The sequence below is a fragment of the Mya arenaria genome, chromosome 11 (assembly GCF_026914265.1).
Source record: "Mya arenaria isolate MELC-2E11 chromosome 11, ASM2691426v1".
Classification (NCBI taxonomy): domain Eukaryota; kingdom Metazoa; phylum Mollusca; class Bivalvia; order Myida; family Myidae; genus Mya; species Mya arenaria.
The window spans coordinates 2,307,153-2,332,007 of NC_069132.1; the positions used below are offsets into that span (position 1 = coordinate 2,307,153).

The 24,855-nt window shown below is 35.2% G+C and overlaps 2 protein-coding genes across 7 annotated transcripts in view; both read left to right on the plus strand.

Annotated features, from left to right (window-relative positions):
• The window catches only part of LOC128207441 (uncharacterized), a 32,303-nt gene extending 10,309 nt beyond the window's left edge, over window positions 1-21,994 (plus strand). For 2 of the 6 annotated variants that reach the window (XM_052910363.1, XM_052910362.1), the window contains one exon: window positions 5,369-14,677. In XM_052910363.1, coding sequence (XP_052766323.1) covers window positions 5,370-7,499 — 2,130 coding nt within the window. In that variant the 5' untranslated portion in view covers window position 5,369 and the 3' untranslated portion in view covers window positions 7,500-14,677. Of the gene's footprint in view, window positions 1-3,019; window positions 3,227-3,855; window positions 5,024-5,368; window positions 14,678-20,070; window positions 20,152-21,041; window positions 21,181-21,492 lie in introns of those variants that run through there. The other 4 variants (XR_008256701.1, XR_008256700.1, XM_052910364.1 and 1 more) reach the window with 4 other exon arrangements.
• Window positions 14,903-20,061, plus strand: LOC128207442 (uncharacterized). The gene is made up of 2 exons (XM_052910366.1): window positions 14,903-16,702; window positions 17,036-20,061. Exon 2 carries the CDS (start codon window positions 17,788-17,790, stop codon window positions 19,171-19,173), a length of 1,386 nt encoding a protein of 461 aa, XP_052766326.1. The 5' UTR covers window positions 14,903-16,702; window positions 17,036-17,787; the 3' UTR covers window positions 19,174-20,061.
• Window positions 21,995-24,855: the final 2,861 nt, after the last annotated feature.

The window sequence follows — 24,855 nt, forward strand, 5'->3', positions numbered from 1 at the left end:
AAGGTCAAACACAAAATTCAACCAATTCCTTTTCAAATAACGCACTCAAAACGCAGATGAGAGTTTTGAACATATTTTATAAAGGATTGTGCTGAAAGTGAAACAGTTAAAACTTATCGACGAAATTGTGTTAGAAAATATTGTTTTCGGAGAATAGTCATCCAAGATCCGGGAAAATTCATCAGTTGAGCCTAATGTATAGGCTCAACTCTACAAGAGGCAATGGCCATGGTTAGAACCTATGAACTTAGTCAATAACAGATGAAACATGAACCAACAACGCCTAATCACACGAGGAGCCTTGACAAACAGAACTCTACAAGGAGCTGGCAAAAATGCGGTAATCAACTTGGGTACCAAGCAATCTGTCCAGCGAAGGGGACATGCCTTTCATGCAAAACACTAAACCACTTCAGTGCGGTATTCAGATCAAAGAAATGTGGACAAAAGCTCTTTTAAAGATAAACAATTGGTTTCTTGACAATATTTCAGTGACAGCAATTCGGATTCAGATAGCACAGATCAATATTTTGTAGATATTATGTCAGCTGACTGAAATAAATCGCAGGCATTTGCGAATGTTGCGCTGTTGGACCGAAAGAAATTCCAGGTAATTTCAATATTCGGGAGCCCACGACAATGTGATACCAAAGAACACATACCCGACGCTCAGGGTCAAAGGTCCAATTGTTTAAAGTAACAATCCACACTAAATACCTACAATGGGTCTGAGGTCAAGGTTGAAGGTCAAATCAACATGAAAGTCACATACAACAGTTAAACACATCAAGCTGAGTTTTACCTTGTTCATACAACATCAAGCCCTATAGATATAAGAACTCGGTACATGTCTTTCACTCAACATTGTGAAGTTGGTGCATTCAGTGCAACCAAACCATGAACCATATACAACAGAACAAGTATTGTCAAAATACAAAGACGTATTTACTGGGTTAGATAAGCTACCAGGTGAATTTGAAATTAATCTGAAACATGACACTAAACCTGTCATACATCCTGTGTGACGTGTTCCAAATGCTAACCAAAGCAAAATAAATAAAGGAGCTCGACAGAATGATAAAAAAATGAGGTCATTGGATCACTGCAAATATGCCAATATGCGAAATGCCACTGACATGCATATTTCATTGGAATGACGAAGACTACATAGTAGCCCCATATTCAAGGATCTTGCAACACATGGTATCCACTACTCATATCTGGTAATGCCGGAGCATACACTAGCAAAGAGTTTGAATATTTTTTCAAAATTATGTGATTTTGAGCTCATTACATCTTTACCATTGTACTCACAAGGAAGTGCTGTAGCCGAACGATCCATACTTTAGTTAGCGAGACATCAATAGTTCGGCAGGGCTACTTCCAAATTAAATTGGTGAGTTGTAGTACTCAAGTATGTCTATGTATGGATCTTTTTTCTCCATTCTGGCTTTTGTGAGGATGCCTTTAAAAGTCTGAATGGATCGTTCAGCAATACTATCCAACGGTGAAGCTATACGCCTAAGACTAGGTAAAACAAATAGAACCAGCTACTGTAAGGAAATAAGTTGACGGTAAATCGCACTTTAAAGAGAATGCCGGAGGATGATCATATATAAAAAAAATCGAAGAAACTTGCTTATGTCCAATGAAAAGTCATTTCCAATGATAGAAATTATATGTTGTATTTTCACTAATGTGTTCTTTGTCTGTTCCCAGTTTAAGCACAATGGTGCTTTTTTATTATGAAACACTACGATCACACAGTTTTAAACCTTTTATACTAAGACAGACTGTGTGGCATTTAAATCGTAGTTTCAAACAATAAATGCATCATATCTTAAAAAAGTTTTGCGGGTACATCACATAAAGGTTTTGAGTGGTCATGGGGTCTACATATAGGGGTACCAATACCCCCACACCACCCAAACCCTTTACGTGATGTACCCCTATGCATTAGGTACTCCGAATTCTATTCCTTCGTCTGCAGATAGAGTCGGGATCCATTATCATTGAAATAAGTGTATTATTATTTGTTTTATTATTAAGTTTCCTAAAGTTAATGCATACTTTATAAGATTTACGATTTACGTTTTTACTTTATTCGGGTTGTTGGGATAAGAGTGAGGTTGTGCACACAAACTGGTTTAAACCCCCTTTTTATATAAGTATATATGTACTGTGTTGTTTGTGGAGTTTTGTTCTGTTGTTCCATGTTTCTTGTTGGTGATTGTTTGTTTTGTGTTCTATGTCTTTGGCGATGACCCTGTGCCATTAAACGGGGTTTATGTTTAAACTTTCGACTACTGTGCATGTTTCTGTAGTTTTTCATATAAATATTCGGTGCATATACATCAAAACCTCAAGATAAAGAGTCTCCCAGTTCGAACATTCCTAAACAACATTACCTGGTCAAATACCATCAACTAATGGTACATCATCGCAAACAGCAGAAATAATCAATCAGTTCAATGACAGCACAGCCATTGATAATGCTAATCGTAGAAGGTCTGGAAGCCAAACCAGGAAAACTGAGCGGTTGGATTTGTGAAGTATGACAAATTAACTTACAAGACGCCTCGAATGTTTTAAAACACATTTTTGACTAATGGAAGCACATGCAGTTCACTAGCCTTCTTTGTGTCTCTGTACATCTCACAGCCAATCCAAGGAATACACCAATAAAACAATATATTGTGCTGTTTAAAATCTAGCCGAACTCAAAGCTCTCAACAAGAGCTATCTACAACTCAATTATGGTTTAGTGCGGGTTTGTTAGACTTGGATCAATATACAAATCATTTGTTGCCTTATTATTGAATAACAGCTCACTTCAATTGATTTCAAGAGCTCTGTAATTCAATTTGTGAGACAAACAATTGAATTTTTGCAAACAGTAATTATGTAATGACAGCAACTAATTATCAGAGGCCTCTTCATGTGAATTAAAGAGGTCATCAATAAAAGAGGTCTTCAATTCATTTTAAGAGGTCTCGAATAAGTTGGTGTTTCTTATTATTTTAACCTGTTTATGTAGTTTTGGCGTACTCTGCCAAGTATATACCTTCATTTTGGGTGGATTATGATATAACGTATTCAGCCTACATTCTGTTATCATTCTGTTATTGTGACATAAATAGACATCCGGTTTTCAATAACACAGTTGAATAGGTGCTTTCTCTAGTTGATAACGCAGAAAATGACTGAAGATTAAGTTTCGATCAAGGTATGCTTAACTTTTGTTGTTGTTGTATAGAAGAATTTTAGATATAAAAAATAAAGTATATTAAACATTTTTTTTTGTCAAATGACAATGTGAAAAGAATATTATTGAACATTAAATGCATTTCACAAAACCAAAAAACAGAGGGTGGAGTAGGCCAACTTTTGAAACATGTTTAGTTATCCGACCCACAAATATGTCAATGGTAGATGCCTGGTGGCCTCATACAATTTTGGTTTCTTAGAAAAGGGTTTTGTGGGTAGACAACATGCTGTATTTCTAACGAAAACATTAAAACAAAATCTTTCTTGGCCTTGCAAAAATACGTAATTTAACTTCAAATTTAAGTTGAAATAAACCTGTATTAACTTTATGTATGATATGTACATTTGGTAGACTAGTTTAGTTATTAAAAATTAGCATTACAATGAAGGCGCTCGTACCATATTGAAGAATTCTACCCGAGTGTGTTATATATAGTTGCATAGTTGCACATGCTTTAATACAAGATTCATGTGTGTGTGTGTGTGGGGGGGGGGGGGGTTGCGTGCGTGCGTACGCGCGCGCGCGTGTGTGTGTGTGTGTGTGTGTGTGTGTGTGCCATCACTAGTATTTGGAGGTCAGATCCTTTAAATCTTTAAATTGATTTAGTTTTGAGGTATAACTTTTGCAAGAAAGGACTTACATCCTTTAATTAAATGCAACACATTTTTTCAATAATGAGTTTCAAGCATAATTTACCAAGGAATACTTTATAACGGTGATTTGTTATAATATATTTTCATTTATTTATTTTTGGAAATCTTTCAATATATGAACAATTTATTGTGTCAAAATTGTCTAGACAATCTAATCAACGTTGTCTGGTGGCCTGTTCATGCTGTCATGATTTCAGATAAATAAAGATATTCTATAAGATAGTGAAATAAGTAACTAATATTAACTTCCTGGTTAAAACAAAAGAAAAACAGTTATATGACAAAGGAGATATAAATTGATTTATATTGTGCATGTGTATATGTTGATTGAATTGAATTGATAACAGTTTGGACAGGCGGACTGGGTTGCAAATGCACCAGTCCTTTTCAAAATAAATTCCGGCAGATGCAATATGCATCAGCCCTTTTCAATCCAATCGGGTGTTAGTATTTACTGTCCCATAAATAATTCGGATGTGAGAGCGCAAATATAAAAACAACACGTACAAAGCCATACAATATTTTATGTTGACTGAATAATATCAAATAGTTTGGCCCATGAAACAATGTGCTAAAATGCAAATGCAAATGCTTTTTTGAGCTAACATTTGTCAAAATCTCTTTAATTAAATTTTCTTAGCTCTCAAAACACTTGGCATTTATACAAGGACATAAGTGTAGTGCGTGCTATATCAGCGGACCTTTACAATACATACTGGTTCATTTGTAAGATTCATATGTCATGTATGTTATATGTTGTTACATTTCTTACCTCAGAACCATGCATCAATTCGCCTCAATGTGCCTCACTAAGGATTTTTTTCTTTCCATGCCATGGCCTTTACTAGAATTCTATTTAATATAAAAGGACTGTTAACAGATCTTTAACTGCTGTGAATATTTGGTTAAATTGTCACGGTAAACACCAAACAGATAACTCGTAAAAACAGGCAATAAAAGCAATATATGAACATGAGTGGTGCAGTGTAAACACCAGCTCATGTGGTTTATGATATGATGATTCATACAAATTAATGTACTATGGTCTGGTATTGAAGAACAAGTAGAGCTGTTCTGTAGATCTTGCTATGGCTGTCAGTTTGTAAGTAAATTTAGAACTGAATCTCTTGTACATGTGATAACGAAAATGTTCCCATAGTTATTAATTAAGTTGGAGTATGAATGTAAATGGCTGAACATGTTTTGTGTTCTGTAAATAAACTATTCTATAAGTATATATATTTAAATATAGAAATATAGAATGTGTATGCCTGATTTGCCAAAGAAGGAAATAGGAGAAGTAATAAATTAATATCACATCAACAGGAAATTCAGCTTCTGTGAAGTAACATTTTAAAAATGTATTTTATCATAGTTTATGCATCTAAATCTTGAGACTATGTACCGTTTGCTTAAAACAACTTATCCAGATTCTATCATTTGACAGCATGGGCCGTGATCAAGGGGAGCAGTATGCTATGTCCCTGAGACTATCCAGGGTGCTCGGGGATATTGGGATCAACAAAAAGATGGTCAGTTTGAGGAGGAGAACTTGGCTGCTGATTGAGAAACAATTTACAATCACTTTCACTGCCTTCCATAATAAAATACAAACTTTTTTCAACTTTGGAAGCCAAAGTGAAGGCACGACGACAATAGGGATGAAGTCAGATGTAGATTTGTTACGATTGGATGTTAACAATCCTGTCCTGCTTGACATGTCTGAGTGGGAGCCAGGGAAGGAGTCCCTATGTGTTATCAAGAATGAACATACCCCACCCCAACACTGCAATCTTCAGCTACTGGAGACCGATATTTCACAGTCAGTCAAGGAGATATTGATGGACAGACGGATAGATTTAGAGGTGGACATGGCTGGCAGAGTGCTCCTCAAAAACACTGTCGGGGAATCAAGTATGAAAAAGCGATGGGGAGATGATTATAACAAACAAGGTCCATCAAGGACCATGAATAAGGATCTTGATATAGTGATGAGTTTTCCCTGCACACATTTTCCGGAGGAATGTCTGTTTCTGTTCAACAGACCACGGCCAGGACATTATCCAAGACCTGAGATACTCTCACAGGCAAGACAAACCACAGCATTTATTATTCCACAAGGACATGCTGAAAGTAGTCGCCCACAACTGGAGTGGAGATTCTCTACCTCACTTATTGAAAGACTGCTAATGTTTGACTTGGATATTAATCAGATAAAGGTCTACACGTTCCTTAAAATAATAAGAATAACATATTTCAAGCCTGTTTTTGGTGACAGATTAAGCACATTCCACTTTAAAACAGCCTTAATGTTCACATTGGAGACCTACCCATCCTCGATCTGGAATAAGAACAACTTGCTACAGTGTGTCATCTACTGTCTTACCACACTGAGGCGCTGGTGTAGAATTGCCTACTGTCCACATTACACCATCTCTGATGTGAACTTGTTTCTGGGAAAACTAAGCAAGTTTGAGATGGACCATATATCGTCAATGTTATCAGACATGATAGAAAATATTTTAGATTTTGTGGTCAATATCAAGATGGATGACATTAGTAAGAGAATGTTAGAATTAACGGGACTCGAGCTTTCACAGGTGCAAACAAAAACAAGATTCCGTGGCAACACTTTGGACATTTTGAAAGCCTGTTTGAACAACCTTCTAGATAGCTTATATACATTATTTGTGTTCAAAATAGCAAGCGCAACTGTCGAGGCAGAGGGACTGTTGATTGAATATGACAATGTATTAAAGATGTACGCAACATTTATGCAAGAAGGCATTGACTCCTTCAGAGATGTATCTGGTCTCATAGTTAAGCTGATCAGTAGTACCTCAGCTTCTGTCCAGATTTCCATGCACATTCAATCATGCCAACCAATCAGCCAAGGTATTTACAACATGTACCAAGCAAATCTGGACTCAGATCTTAGCTCAAGCAGACTGAAGTTTGCTTCCATGTTGTACTGTACTGGCCAGTATGAGGAGGCAGCGACAATGTTGGATCACACTGATGGGTTGCTGCATCATCCAGATGTGTGGCAGTTTTGTTTAAGTCCAGAAAGAGTACAGTTTGAACCTACTTATAACTTCTTATGCAAAGCTCTCGACCAGCCTGTTTCAGAAGTTGTGAGATCATCAGTGGCTTTGAGCGTTATATTTCTCCGTCAGGAACTACGCTGTGTGCCAAAACATTTAGTATATGAAATGTACAGAACATTCACACATGAAGACATTCTACGACGACGAAAATGGTGTGACGACTTTATGAATTTAGCCACCATTGACTCTTTCCCCTTTCTCTACTACCTACAGTATCTCACGTACAAACAACTTGGGAATAATGTTAGAAAAGTGATAGCAATGGTGAACCTAAGTTTTTGCTTACAAAAAGAAAGTAAGGCGCCTGGCTACAAAGAGACAACAACGAATTTGATGGCACACTGCATGGAGCTAGAAAACCGACTGGACACTGCCTGGAGGTTATATGCAAAATCTTTACAGGCCTTTCCTAACAACAATGCAGCCGTCTGGCACATGGCCATTATATTGAACAAAACGGTCAACCAATGAATGCTTTCCATACAAAAATGTGTAATTCTGGAGCTGACCTTTAATGCTATTCTCACGACCCCACAACAACACTGCAATGTAACACTGGGAAACAATTCAACCTTAGTGTGTACTATTTAATGGTATTAATACAGTGCTTCTCAAATCACTGTCTGGGAATCAAGTATGTAAGAAGAGCTATGGGGAGATGATTATACCAAACAAGGTCCATCAAGGACCATGCATAAGAATCTTGATATGGTGATGAGTTATCCCTGCACAAAATTACCGGAGGAATGTCAGTTTCTGTTCAACAGACAACGGCCAGGACATTATCCAAGATCTGAGATACTGTCACAGGCAAGAAAAAACACAGCATTTCTTATTCCACAAGGACTTGCTGAAAGTAGTCACCCACAACTGGAGTGGAGATTCTTTACCTCACTTATTGAAAAACTGCTAATGTTTGACTTGGATATTAATCAGATAAAGGTCACTTTCCTTAAAATAATAAGAAAAACATATTTCAAGCCTATTTTTGGTGACAGAATAAGCACTTTCCACTTTAGAACAGCCTTGATGTTCACATTGGATACCTATCCATCCTCGATCTGGAAAAAGAAGAACTTGCTGCAGTGTGTCATCTACTGTCTTACCACACTTAGGCGCTGGTGTAGAATTGCCTACTGTCCACATTAAACCATCTCTGATGTGAACTTGTTTCTGGGAAAACTAAGCAAGTTTGAGATGGACCATATCTCGTCAATGTTATCAGACATGATAGAAAATATTTCAGATTTTGTGGTCAATATCAAGATGGATGACATTAGTAAGAGAATGATAGAATTGACTGAACTCGAGCTTTCACATGTGCAAACAAAAACAAGATTCCGTGGCAACACTTTGGACATTTTGAAAGCCTGTTTGAACAACCTTCTAGATAGATTGTATACATTATTTGTGTTCAAAATAGCAAACGCAACTGTCGAGGCAGAGAGACTGTTGATTCAATATGACAATGTATTAAAGATGTACGCAACATTTATGCAAGATGGCATTGACTACTTCAGGGATGTATCTGGTCTCATAGTTAAATTGATCAGTGGTATCTCAGCTTCTGTCCAGATTTCCATGCACATTCAATCATGCCAACCAATCAGCCAAGGTATTTACAACATGTACCAAGCAAATCTGGACTCAGATCTTAGCTCAAGCAGACTGAAGTTTGCTTCAATGTTGTACTGTACTGGCCAGTGTGAGGAGGCAGCGGCAATGTTGGATCACACTGAAGGGTTGCTGCATCCAGATGTGTGGCAATTTTGTTTAAGTCCAGAAAAATAAAACAGTTTGAACCTACTTATAACTTCTTATGCAAAGCTCTCGACCAGCCTGTTTCAGAAGTTGTAAAATCATCAGTGGCTTTTAGTGTAATATTTCTCCGCCAGGAACTACACTGTGTATCTTAACATTTAGTGTATGAAATGTACAGAACATTCACACATGCAGACATTCTACGACGACGAAAATGGTGTGACGACTTTATGGATTTTGCCACCATTGACTCTTTCCCCTTTCTCTACTACCTACAGTATCTCACGTACAACCAGCTTGGGCAAAATTTTGGGGAAAAGTGACAGCAATGGTGAAACTAAGTCTATGCTTACACAAAGAAAGTAAGGCGCCTGGCTATAAAGAGACAGCAACAAATTTGATGGGACACTGCATGGGGCTAGAAAACCGGCTGGACACTGCCTGGATGTTATATTCAAAATCTTTACAGGCCTTTCCCAACAACAATGCAGCCGTCTGGCACATGGCCATTATGATGAACAAAACTGTCAACCTATGAATGTTTTCCACGCAAAAATGCGTAATTCTTTATCCTTAAACTGACCTTTAATGCTGATCTCACGACCCCGCAAGAACTGCAATATAGCACAGCCTTAGTGTGTCATATTTAATTGTATGATATCATGATATTGAACAATTTAGTAAAGACAATAATGGATGATCATTGCTTTATTATATGCTTATCGGTGGTTTATAGAGAAGTATCAGTGAAATATAAAATATGTTTAACTTTTTATTTTTTATTTAACAGTGTGGTGCACTTTTGTGAAAAAAAATCAATAATATATAGCACTGTATATTTCACCTCGTAAACACCAAAAGTGTACACTAGTTCACTGGTTTGGTGCTCACTCGGTAAAATATATTACAATGTTGCAGTGAAAAAAATATTTATAAATTTCGATTACCAATGCATTTTGGACTTCTGAATGTATGCATGCACAGTTCGTGTGTATGCAATAACAAGTTAAAACGTATATGTCCTGATTTTATTCTGATACAATAAATAAAAAAAAGCTAGATACTTTTCGATTGAAACCATTTAAACACAAAAATGGCCTATTTCAAATTTGAGGAAAACGATAAATGATATATTTTATTATTGTCATGCTTTTTATTGAAAATTAAAGCTACACTCGCACAGATTGAACGTTTTAAAAACTTTTTTATTTTTGGTATTGAAACGAGCCAATGTTTGCGAAAATCCATGGAAACCAGTCACACAAGACTGCTGACAAAAATTAGATCGCAGATTTTAATATTTAAGTTCAAAAATTGATGTTTTATGCATCTTTCTTACACTGTTAGAAACGGTCAGCAATCTTTTATCATTGGTTTGCAGATATTTACGCAAAAAAATGCTCTTTCCAAGACAAAAAATAAAAAGTTGTAAAAATGGTATATCTGTGAGAGTGCAGCTTTAACGGTGGACTATAACATTATAAACTCACTGTTTCAAGTGTTCACTGTTTTTGACATTTTACCATGAACGCTCACGTTGTCTGCTGGGTTGCGCTTGTTCAGGATCCTAATAAATATTTCTTCAGATGTTAAAATCATTCTATTTAGATCGACTGGCTCAATATCATTTAAAGTATTCAAATTGTTTTTAAATGCTAAATGTGCTTGATTAACTAAATTTAACGAAAAACCTTATATACCAGTTGAGATATATAAACCGCTTCTTTATGTGATCCTAAACTAATTTTGAGTACACATGTGGTATGAGTTATGCTTTTTTAAACGCACTTTCATTTCATTAAAAGGCATTAAACCTTGTACGCTGATGTACAGAGAAAAGGATTTGTTTCATTTTTATGACATATAACTTAAAATGTCAACATAATCTCATGGTTCAAATAGAGGATGTAATTATTAGGGAAATGGAAGAAAAAACTTACCTTTTTATGTAAAACATATTTTCCACTACGTAATGACTCAAATCCCAAAATATTGATGGTACACGTCGATTAAAGTTTTTGGTTCTACGTAGTTTTGAGCGAACAAGAATTTCTGTTAAAGTGACTCTCTTATTCAAAATCAATACATACACATGTATAACAGACATATATTTTGAGTGATACACATTTAACTACTTACTAAATAATGCATTAAGTGAAAATATTAATTACTGGTAACAATATTGTAACCGTGTATTTAATAGCAGAAAGCGCAAAAATATTAAATAATTGGTGAATGCTAAAATATTTACTGTGGTCTTCTATAGTTTTATAGGGTAGAAATACCATGTTTTATGCTCATTTCTTTCAAATACAACTCAGTATCCTTCATAAAAACCATTGTTTTCAACATGCATTCATCCTTTTTGGAATAATAAAATAATATCTTTACTTGTGGTAAATCTTATTTGGGAGTAAGAATGGATCTTTAAATCATGAGCGGTCGAAGGCGGAACCATTTTTTCATACATACTATTTTTTTAGAATGACTAAGAATAATGGTAGTATCTCTTCTAATGGTATATTTTAGTAAATATTCGACATATTTTTTATTTATGCTCCCTAAGGGCGGCATATTGTAATTGGACCGTCTGTCACCACGCGTACCACGGTTTCCCAATAAAGCTTAGACATAGCGACATCAAACTTGATAGGTAGGTTGGTCATGACCAGCAGATGAATCCTAAGACCAACGAGGTCTTTCGGGGGCATTTGTCAAGTTCCTGCGACAGCTCTTGTTTATAAGAAGTCTTCCGGGAGGTGTAGTCAGAAACATATAAAGTCCTGTTTTTGCATTGTTCCGTGCAACATGGCTTCACAAAAAAAGTTATTTTTGTCATCTTTATTTTTTGTAGAAAAATAGGAGCGGTCGCTATAAAAGCAACATTTGTTTGCATTTTATGAAAAAAGGTGCATTCAATCCGCTGAACGAGACATCATGTTGGTGTCGCCTTAATGAAAAATAGGAACTTTAAAACTTCTGACCATATGTAATGAACTTGTTCCTTTTTTCTTCAGATTTTTCTATCAATTTGTTGCTATGGATCTGTCAATAACTATGAAATTGTACCATCTTTTTAAAAACCGATCAACATTTATGTTTAACTTTGTAAACCATTTATAATTTAATTGATTTCAGAATATTTTTTAAAGTGTAGCACTTTGGAATACAGACGACAGAGAAATAAATAAACAAGTTTTTAAAATGTCGAATCATTTTAAACTTGAATATATTATTTAATGGTTTATATTTAGGATACCTAGAAATTTAAGATGACGGACTTTATTATTTTTAAAAGAAAAAAAGCACTAGCTGTGAAATGGAATAATTAATTTATCAGCCAATATATTTTGTTATCAATATCTGTATTGATCATGTGGTGGTAAATATTTCCATTACAAAGTTATATAGACCGAAGTTTCGTCCAAGGTGTGGTAGACATATATTAATTTATGCTGTGTGCTCAGGTTAACAAAACAAATATTGTCTTTTACAATCCTTATTAGGACTGGCAGGGTGTTCCTTAAACACACGGTCCATGTATAGAAAACCAGTTCGGGGTATTTCTAGTTCCACATCGACACAACTAGAGTGGAGATTCTCAACGCCACTTATAAATTGAAAGAATGCTTATGCTTGCTTGCACTTATTGAAAGACTGCTTATGTGTGACTTGGTTATTAACGAGTTAATTAAGGGTCTACACGTTCTAAAAAGTATTTAAAAAAAAGATTCAAGCCTGTTTTGGTGACCGACTAAGCACATTCCAATTTAACTACAAACTTGAAATAAAAACACGACTTAACAATAGTCGAGCCGAAAGACACCCTCATTTATGGGAAATGTAATTAATATTACTTAGTGGGTGAAAATATGACCAAAATCGCCGTAATTTCTTCATAAATAATACAGTGGAAACTCACTAAACCGGATCTCCACAAAACCGGAATTCTCGGGAAACCGGACTTTTTTTAGAGTCCCGATTTTCCCCTTCTATTTTCAATGTAAAATAATCCCTACAAAACCGGAACCTCGGAATTTCGGATACCGGACAAAAAATCGAGAAAATTTGTTAGTTGTCAACGTAATTTTACCTCACAAAACCGGACGTATATTTGTTCAAACATGTCAAAATGATTTTGTGTATTAGGATTTCGCGAATCGCGTGTCACTTTGTTTTGACAGCCGGTGCGTCGTTAAATATTGCACATGTGATGTTGTGTTAACTCGATAATCGATAATGATGATTGCGCTGTGGATTGACTGCCGCGCGGTAATCAAGCGATTATCAAACTTGTGAAAAGAAAATTGATTGAAACATTATTTTGTTTGTTGCAGAAAATAAAGAACTAGAAACGGTTATTAAGTGATCATTTTGCAGGGTTGTTTTATCTTAACTTCTATGATTGAATCAAATTAGAGCGGTGCGTTAATTAAACTATCAAACATACTTAACAAGCATTAAATTACGCGAGTTGTTTTATTTTAAGACTCGAAAAACAGATGATTATAAAAACACAGAAATGTTTAATTATGTTTATCACTTTTGCATGTGCTTTAATCATGTCTCAACCTCCGTCTAAACGTCGAAGTTTTTTTGAGTAAACTTACTCCGTACATCAAATCCTCACTAAACCGGAATCCTCACTAAACCGGAAATTTTGCCGAGTCCGGACCTTGTCCGGTTTAGTGAGTTTCCACTGTATAACATTTCCTAAAAAATGAATCGATAGGTATCAGTATACAGTATTTAAAAGAGAAACAAATGTACAAAGTTAAAGCATTTTTGAGAACGTTTATCGATAAGGCATAAGGATGATTGCGCCGCGCATGCGCATACTCATTTCATTTCCGATCGTCGCCATAAAAGTGTAAAAGTGTCCAACATTCGCAACTTTATCGTTTAATTCGTGATTGTGTATTGTAAGTTCCACGAAATGTTTTACATTTTATTTATAACTGTTTCAGTCTTACCGAAGTTGTAGTCAGATACATATATTTTTTTATAAAATGATGTTTTGCTTTATTCAATTTAAGTTATTTCGGTAATCTTTCAAAAAAAAACTTTAAAAAAGTCTGCAAACATTTTGTTTGCATTTTTAAAAAGGAATTGTGTTAATTACGCCTAAAAGAACAACAAGTTGGAACTGCTTAATGGAGAACGTTTAAAACTTATACAACTTAGTTAACTTTAGAGCTGATCGATTTCTCCTCTCTATGCAAAAGTAGCGTTAACATTAATATAATTTTATGCCGACATAAAATGTTTTATGGATCTGCGGGTTGAACTGAATCACCCCTTGCTAAATGTGCGGGTTGAACCGGTTTTTTTTTGGGGGGGAGCTTATTTACCCTCCGCATCGGGTTATACCCATTCGGCGAGCACGCTACGTTTTACAGTATTTCTACAGATTTAATAACATTTTTAACATCTCGTCTTTAATCGTAGCGTGGGTGCTTTGGACTGAATATATATAAATATTCCTACACAGTATGTACAAATCTCTGGTTAAAAATTCAATATTTTAATAATGTCTTAAGAATCTATCACATACGCATTAAAATCAAACACTTCAAATACATCATAGAAATTATGCTATAATTTTTCCTATACAAACATTTTAGGCTCAGCTTACATTTTAAAAAGATGTCTAAATTTTAAAATTCTTTACAATAGTAAGTGTTTATATATACAACGTATCCTTGGCATTATAACAACTAGCTAGTGAGAACTTTTTTTTAAATGACAGATTTCTCACTAGTTAGTTTCCTTAACCACCCCCATCAGGGATGGGGGCGGTATATGCTGGTTTGCACTGAGGACTAAGCCTCAGTGCGTTTGCCTGGATTTATTTTTTTCTTGAGTGAATTATTTTTCTTTTCTTTTTTTCTTGTTTATAATACAACAGCGATATTTAATAAAAATAAAATAAAATAAAGAAAAGTGTGTTATACATGTATATATAAGTGTCCAACTGTTGTAATTGTTGCCAAGGATTGATTAAATTATTAAATAAAATAGAGATTGGTTGATCCTCCATGGTGTATTTAAAATATCGCTATTAGTATTAGAACCGGTTTCATCTAAAGCGTAGCTTATAAGCGTTCCACGCCGTGACCAGTGGTCACGTGGTGTGTGCTTGGCTTATCAGCGTTCCAAGCCGTGACCAGTGGTCACGTGGTGGGTGTCAGCTTATCATTATCCTCCCGCGTCAGCCATTCTAGAAAAATCTTCTAAGATACGTGCTTGCATATTTTGAGAAAAATATTATGCATAATTTTACCGATATATTGTGTGCGAAGGTATATACTTTACGCATTATTAATAAGAATTGCTTCGTTCTATTTCTGGATTAAAAATATAGTGGTGGCAACCTTCCGATGCCTTTTAACTTTGTGAAACATTGTACGGTTTGCGCTATTTAGAAAACGGATTACTCAGACTGTGGATGTAAGCGTCTTTGTCGTATGATATCTAATCAAAGCAACGAAAATCCTTTAGAAAAGATTGAAAGGGGCCTGCATTGTTACTTTAAATACATGAAGATTTGGGATTACGACGATTGCAGTGAATTTAACATATTAAACAAAATGACACCAGACGCCATAAAATAAATATAGATATTTTTGTTTCCTCGCCCAATTTGGACAAAAGCGCTCTTGGTACTCGACACAGTTTTTACTTTTATCTATGTGCTCTTCACCCATTCCCCTTGTTCAAATAACATTTGCAACTGTCACATATTTGCCCGCAGATAGTCTTTCAGCGCATTCGCGCTTTGATTACTTGATGCAATTATCACAATTATTGTTTGGCATTTATCTTTTTAAGGCCCTTATTTATAATGTTTCATATCAAAGGATTTACTATTCATAAGTATTGCCAATATAACTTTAAAATTGTAAATGAAACCTTTTAGTTCAAAAACTATATATAAATGATAGAATTCGATAAATTTAACTTTTAAACATCTAAAAAACATTAACACCTGATTGATAAAAAATACATTATCAAGTTCTGGCTTACATCGAGTATCAGGTTGAATTCACTAATGATAAGGAAAAATGCAGTCAAATTATTTTCAAATCGAACAAAATAGCGAAGTAGTTATGAAATAAGTTTATAACTACAAATGACAAACTTCGATTCACATGTCATACCGGATAACTTGCCGATGTATTATTACTACCCCACTGAGATTACACACCGGGAGGGTAAATCAAACCATGAAACAAAGTTGAATACACAGGAATTTTCCCGTTCCTGAGCATCGATTTTCGCTTAATTTTACGTTATTGTTTAAAAAGGACCAATATAAAAAAAATCGAGAAGAACATTTAAAAGCAAAAATAATCCTGCATTCGATCGTAATTAAGCTAAGCAATCGGATGTCTATAAATGGCTTTAAATAGCAAAACAAATTTAAATGACTTTAAAAAGCAAAACAAATTTTGGCTCCTTTTTAACTCAATGTAGCTTGGGTTGACCAACATAACCATAAAAATGATCAAAATGTAAAAAGTAACAAAATTAAAACAAAACATCATCTTAAAAGGCAAGATTTATCCTAACTTATATGTAGGATGTAATTAAGATGATCGATTGAAAGACAAATTCGCGAGAACTGTTGAACCATTTCCCCTATAGAACTCTATAGGCATTTTCTGTACACTGGATTTCTCCAAACTTGGCATTGTATATAAATCTGTCAATGGCTATGAAGTTTTATCTCTTTGTAAACCGATCAATTTAAATGTTAACTTTCGGCTGTTCAATTTCGTATTATCAGGTTGCATATCAGTTTGTTGTCAATATCTGTATTGATCATGTGATGTATTTCCACTGAAAGTTATATAGACCAAAGATTCTTCCTAGGTATGTTAAACAAATACACACATCTGATGTTTGCTCAGGTAAGCAATAAACATTTATTCTCTTTCACTATTATAATTCAATACAATACAATGTAAATATGAATAAAGGATAATTGTTTGTTTCAGTGTAAGATCGTAATTTATTTTACCGAGTTAGCACCAAAAGCTATATTTAACGAGTTGTGTAGCCGTGAGTGAAATATATACTTTTGGTGCTCACGGGTTTCATTTTTATTACACTGATAAGTCTATATATTTCACCAGAAAGCATATCATAAACCATTAGTATTTGAAACAGTTTGAAACCTAACACTTAATACGACGAGCATTCCAAAATCCATTACATGCAACACTGCCACTCTTATTTGACAGCATGGACGGTGATCCAGGCAGACAACAAGCGATGTCATTGAGCCTGTCCAGGGTGCTCGGGGATATTGGGATCAACAAGAGGGTGGTCAAAATGAGAAGAAGAACTTTGCTGGTGATGGAAAAACATTCTGCAGTTATCTCGAGTGTCTTTCAAAATAGGAACCAAACATATTTCCACTTTGGCAGCCAAAGTGAAGGCACGACAACAATAGGAATGGAGTCAGATATAGATTTATTTCGAATCGACAATTACTGTCCTGTCCTGCTTGACATGGCTGAGTGGCAGCCTAATCCATACCGTATTTTCCTGGTACTAAAGAACGAGTATTCCCCACCACAACACTGTAACCTACAAGTAATGAGGGCTGGTCTTCCACTCCCACTCTTACTGGATCCGAAGTACGGGGATGGAGTAGATCTGGAGGTGGATATGACTGGCAGAGTGTTCCTTAAAAATACGGTCCAGGACGCAACCATAAAACATAATTATATGGGGAGATTTTTACATCAAACAAGGCCCATCAAGAAGTGGAAGTAAGGAGGTTGATGTTGTAGATGGTTATTATTGTGCACATTTACCGGAGGAGTGTCAGTTTCTGTTTGACAGACCAAGGCCTGGACACTACCCCAGACCAGACATACTGTCACAGGCAAAACAGACCGGGGTATTTCTAGTTCCACAGGGACATGCTGGAAGTAGTCGTCCACAACTGGAGTGGAGATTCTCTACGCCACTTATTGAAAGACTGCTTATGTTTGACATGGTTATTAACGAGTTAAGGGTCTACACGTTCCTCAAAGTACTAAGAAAAACATATTTCAAGCCTGTTTTTGGTGATCGACTAAGCACATTCCACTTCAAAACAGCCTTTTTGTTCACCAAAGAGTCCTATCCATCTGAGATTTGGAGGAAGAACAACCTGATTCAGTGTGTCATTTTCTGTCTAACAACACTAAGGCGGTGGTGCAGGATGCACTATTGTCCACATTACACGATCACAGGGGTGAACTTATTTGTTGGAAAACTTAGCAATTTTGAGATGCCTCAAATCACACGTATGTTATCAGACATGATAGAAAACCTCACAGATTTTGTGTTCAATATTGAGATGGATGAAATTGGTAACAGAATGTTAAAATTAACTGGAATTAAGCCTTCGCACGGACAAACAAAAACAAGGTATGACATCACTTTGGGTATATTGGAATCATGTTTGAAAAATCTTCTAGAAGTTTTATATCTAAATACAACACTTTTTTGCAAAAAAGCAAATGGAACCGTCGAGGGACTACTGATTGCATTTGGAAATTTGATGAAGTCTTTAATGCTTAATGACAATGACTTCTTAAGAGATACCTCAAATATGTTAGTTAAATTAATCAATACCATGTCAGCCTCAGTCCAGGCTTCCATGCACATTCAAACACACCAACCTATCCCCCAAGACATTTACAACCTGTACCGAGCGAATCTTGACTTCGACCTGACCTCATGCCGACTGAAGTTTGCCTCCATGTTGTACTGTACTGGACAGTATGAGGAGGCAGCAGTAGAGTTGGATCACACTGAAAGGCTGCTGCACCCAGATGTGTGGCAGTTTTGTGTAAGTTCAGGAAGACGACAATTTGACCCTGTTAACAAATTCTTATGCAAAGCCCTAGACCAACCTGTTTCAGAGGTTGTGAAATCATCAGTGGCACTAACTGTAATTTTTCTCCCTGGGGAAATACACTGTGTACCTAAACATTTAGTGTATGAGATGTACAGAACATTCACACATGCAGACATTCAACAACGACAAAAAGTATATGATGATTTCACAGACAAAGTCATTATAGAATCCATCCCCTTCCTCTACTATCTGCAGTACTTAACACACAGGAAGCTGGTGCAAAATAAAAGAAAGGTTACATCAGTGGAAAAACTCGGACAATATATTAATATCCACCATGGTATTCCTTCTGGCCACATAGAGACAGCTCTCAATGTATTGGGACATTGCATGGAAACGGAGAACAGGCTGGATCTTGCCTGGGGGGCATATGCTACAACGATGATAAACCTGCCAAACAACAATGCAGCTGTCTGGCACATGGCAATTATAATGAACAAAGTGATCAACAAACTGAGCAAATGAATGTTATTCAAACAAAAACATGAATGTTAATAATAGATGTAAATGACTTTTAAAAGCTATTCTACCATCACTGATGCCACATGCCATTAACATGCGCGTAAGGGGCAACATACATACGCTTATATAATGATTAAATTGAACAATTAATTAGTTTTGATTGTATTGTTGTATTAAAAATCTTATACTTATGTATACACACTATACAAGTAAAGGTTTCATGATATGAGTGCATATTTCAAGGGTTATCCAGAAGTTTGTGGATTCAGTATTGTGTACTGACTGCATGGAGCAGAAAAATAGAATATTGTCTCAATGTGAACGTATGTTTTGCAAATTTTTGCACCAAATGTCATGCTACTATATTGTGCTAAATAAAAAATGCATGTAAAAACAATTGCATAAGGGTAATGAGGCCGAACCCAGCACTGCTGGTAAAGCCATAACAATGTATCGCTAGAATCACCAAAGCACAAATTACAGTACATGTGCAGTGTATCTCTGCAATGCTTACTTTGACAAACTGATAACTGGAACAATCTCAAGATATTTTGTTATAATTTCTCCAACTTACCATAACTGTTTTGTGATAAATTATTGTTTCTAATGGAGACACAATTCGAACAAGTCTACATTTTCTTAATACATGTACAAAATATCAAAGTTACTGTGTCAGGTCAATTTGATGTCTTTTATTTGGAAAGAAATAATAATTTCTTTATAATAAAGGAATATTACTCATAAAATAGAACCAATTTCAGACGGTGTCAAAGAACTTTGCATTACCCTCTCGTATTAAAAAAAAGAATGTTCTAAGCATTTATGTTTTGACTATTTTCTTTACATGAAATAAAACCTGCAGCCAAATGAAAACAAAAACAACTTGAATGTCGTCCACAGGTTTTCTGTATCACGGTGGAGAACCCACGTGACTTATTTGGTAAAGTGCACGGCAACAAATGTCAACAAGTCTCGATTCAGGTAAGGTTTTTAAAGATAACTTTCTTAATATTTGGAGAATTTTTGTGAAATAAAGACCATAAACCCCGCATTTAAGAGCTCTATCCACGGTAATAAAGAACTTTCTCTAATATTCTAAAGTTTTCCTGAAAATCTTGACCAACTGATTTCTCAGAGTTGAAATCTAAGGCAAAGTACACGGCTTTTGACAAATCTATCGCTTACTGTACTTCATGTTAGCCGTAAATAATTCATACACAAATCTTATTTTAAGCAAATTTTATGTATTTTAAAGTTTTCAGCGTGTATTGTTGAACTTCTTATAGTTATTTCATAGGCGAAAATGAACTAAAACCAAATTGATAAAGTACACGGACATTTTAGGTTTGATAAAGTACACGGTCGTTTACAACATTCAGTGAATATACTCATTATTTCACTGACTGGTGCTAAAACGAGTTATTATAAATTTATTTATTATTTCTATTCTTCAAATTCATTATTGAACATTGCTCCATGTTTGAAAAGACGCATTGTAATGGAAATGCAATGGAAGAATGAACGCGTTTTAACAGTTAGAACGACGGAGTCGCCTAAATGATGGGCTCATTTTCATGAATCATGGACACATGTGTTATCACACTAAAATTCAGTCCCTTATTTTAACAATATATTCGCATTTGACATATAAAGGGCTTGAAGTTTTTGTGAAGGGTGTTCCACTTCTTTTTCTTATCGTATATGTAAAACGTGTTTGTAGTCATTATACATGGTAAACAGTAACACATAACTGCTTAATAACTCTTCATTTTGTCAATTTTGAGAAAGAAAAGTGTTCTTGTACTTTTAATGTCTTCGATTGCTAGCTGATTTGATAGACTTATGATTTTGTGAAATTTGTTTCATTTCAGAATATGAAGACTCCGACTTTACGCAAAGAATGCGGAATGGCATTTCAAAATAAAACAAAACAACATCTAGTAGACCACGATAGAAGGCATTCTGGTCAATTGCCATCGTTTTTGTGGGAAAGCGTTTACACAGACACAGGTTAGTTTTTAGCTTTATTTTTTCGCCGAGAAATAAGAATATACTAACAGTTATACTTTTATTGTGACTCCCCTCGTGTAGAGGTTAAGATTTGCCGTCTTCTGGCTGTGTTTTCAACGTTTTTTAGGGGTTGCTTTTTTCACATAATAATGTGGCGTTTCAGTGGACAGGGTCGTTTAATTTTATGATGCTGATTACACGATCAAACACTCATTGCGTGGCAGTAATATAGTGTTTTTTATAAATTATATTCAAGTACTGACATTGCCAGCATTTCTCGCTAACTTGTGACAGTACATGTCTTTTTTATAGGTGCAGCAATCACGGCGAGACAAAGTTGCAAGTTTGCAAATATTGTGGCAAAACTGCTCTTGCAAGACTTGAAGATACACGAAAGACGCGAAAGCGGCCAAATGAAGCTAACCTGTGATGTGTGTGGATTCAAATTGGGTGACACGACCAATCTCAGTGACCAGATTTCTACTAGACACAGGGGAATGACACGTCACAAATGTCTACAGTGTCGCTCAGCATTCAAGTTCAAATCTGGACTCAGCAGGCACGTTAAGGCGAAACACACCTAATCAGGACACATTGAAAGATCACAATGGTCTAGTTAGAAGTGCATTCCAGTATGTTGCCGAGTTAAAATTACGTTTTGATGAGTTTAACATTTTATTAAGATAAATAGCAAAACGTACTGTTACCAAATGGTGCTCTTTCAAAATGTTCGTTTGTCTTACAGTACTGAAAAAATTGCTGTGTTAAATTAGTATGACAACGGATTGAGCATAAAACATTTTCTTAAGGTTAAGAGATGCATTGTTGTCATTTCCCCATTGATGTCCTATAAACTCTTAACTGTATGTATCTTATATAATTCAGCAAGCTTTGAAACACAATTATTTTGTACATTTCAGCCTTTAGTCTAGAACATTCTAATATTCCATGCTCAGCTCTTATCTAGATGTTCAAGTCTTAGTCCTAGCCTGTTAGTTGGTAATATAGTGTGCTCTCATTCCTCCTTGCTGTTTCCCATCTAACTCCGAGCCTCCATCTTAACAATGAGTTCCTGTCTGTATTGTTCGAACGACCGCAGTTTTACTGATGTAGATCAGATAATATTTGAGACTGAACCAAATAAAAGATTCAGCGTTACCTGAAAGGTATGAACAATATGCTTTAAATGTGGAAATATATATAAACTTATTGTGATGTGCCTATTTTATTGTTTTATATCACATCAAAATAGGAGCATTCATGAAATTTATAATCACCACAAACGGGCCGCTAACTACAGAGATGTTTTATTCGCCATCAGTCCAGATTATAATTTATAAGTAAAACTATCTGATTTTTGAAGAAATGTATGTATGATTATGTATTGATCTGCATATTTAAAAGTAATCGAACTCATAATGGCAGACTTTCTCTTAAATTATCCCATAGACTATCTTTCAACTCCACATTAAATATGATTGCTAAATATTTAGTTTAATATTTAGGTGTGCGTTATAATGCAAAAATAATTGATACAACTTAAATAAAAACTAAACACTATACATTCTGACTTCACGAATAGAAAATGCTTATATAACTATTAGTTTGTAAACCGCACACTACTTTCAAACATAAACTAAAATGACCGTGTACTTTACCATCCTAAAATGTCCGTGTACTTTATCAATTTGGTTTTAGTTCATTTTTACCTTTGAAATAACTAGAAGTTAAACAATAAACGCTGAAAACTATAAAATACATAAAATTTGCTTAAAATAAGATTTGTGTATGCTTGTTTACCAATCAGACAGTTATATCATATTGACTGCTGGTATTTTAATGCCGTTTCCAGTAAGTTTTCCTTCTTCTCCTCTATATGGGGCCTTAGTTTATATTTAATATTGGTATTAACCTCGAAATAGTCAGGGTATTATGAATTAAAAATTTAACTTGTGGACATCAATCAGATGGGTCATACACACAATCCTAAACATGTCTAGCCATGCCCATTACCCGATTTCGGTAGTTATCAATATATGGCACCAGAATCACACTTATTACAGAAAAATCATTCTCAGGCTTCGCTCATTTTCCATGTAACAACATACAATTCCACATAATCTTTAATGTCTGTACATTATTTGGTCAATATTTAATTGCAAAATAACTCTAGAGAAAACAATATCTTTAAACGACATAAACGTCATAGATATAATGATGTTTACAGTAATACTGTGAAATCATTAATGTTCGTGGGGCATTAATGTTCGTGGTTTTCGTGGGTTGGGTGATCCACGAATTCAAGATCCCACGAAATATAAACCCTTTATTCACTTTTTCAATTGCCTTGTTACGTACATACTCTAGTATATTATTTACAGAGGTCGCAGTATACAGTGTTAAAACCTGTCTCACTGTATAACTTCATTATTCTGTTAATATATTATAACTGCCTTTAACAAATAATGAACCAAATCAATTAAATGTGTTTTATGCAGCAAATGACAGTTATAAGCACGTGGTTAAACGTGTGCTGTTAATGAAAATCTCCAAGTTTACAAGATGTGCGTGATGAGTGTCCATACTCGATTTTTTTATTTAATGAAATAATTAATCGATTACTAGTACATTGAGGGTTACTAAGCACCGAACGTGACAATATACGCACCTTTTCGGTGTTTTCACAGTTTGCAAAATTCTTAATTGGCATTCAATGGCTTCCCCTATCTGTATTTATGATCAGGGTACATCTTCTTTTATTACCTTTATTCCCAATTAAATCGATAAGTGACTTGGGTATTTGCACTAATTGGCATGTCGTACCACAATAGCGAGTGTCATAAACCGAGTGACGTAGAAGACGGAAATCACGGGCCAGCGCGTGGATATAATGCAGACGATCTAGGCCGATCGCATCTTCGATTTTTTTTTTCAAACTGAAAATCCACGAATTCAAGTACCCACGAAATTGTTTTATTTCGGCAAACCACGAAATTTCATACCCACGAACATTAATGATTTATGACTAGTATGACTTTTGTTAGAAATACATGTAAACTCCTAAGAAACACAGCAGCAGGTGTAGTGATTACAAACGGTGTCAAGTCTGAGTTCAATAAAAAATAATCATTGTAACTTTCCTTTTAGCCAAGCGTTGATAATGAAAATGGCTAAATTACATATCTATTTAAATGTTTAATTAATATTTACATATATTTTTTCGTAAAAGAAATGCAATAAAGATAGTGTTTTGTTCTTTCATAAAAATGGTTTTCTGAGTCTGAGCTGAGGGCAGTAACAAACTCCAAGGTCCGAGTCTTTACCAATCTTACTTTACACAAAGGGTCAAATTGAGTAAACAATATAGGTAGACATCATTGAAACCATCAGCTGCCTGACAGGAGAGCCCACTTCGATATACTTTCCCCTTAGATGGTGTAAACAACCATTTTTTCTATTTAGTTATTGACCCCTACTGACCACATTCGATGCATATGTGTAGCATTCTAGTCAAGCTGATTAATGCAGCTAATCCATGATAGTGTGAGTATTTCTCGAAACAACATGCCAGTTCCTTTTATATGAAGTACCAAGAACTACGGTTTCATTAGGACTGCATCAGCTGTATGTCAGTATACATGTTCACTAAAATGGTATGCACACGTGTAGACAACC

What these genes read in the sequence shown, in the direction of transcription:
- LOC128207442 (XM_052910366.1), top strand. Translation starts at nt 17,788, where the DNA reads ATGTTTGACATGGTTATTAACGAGTTAAGGGTCTACACGTTCCTCAAA.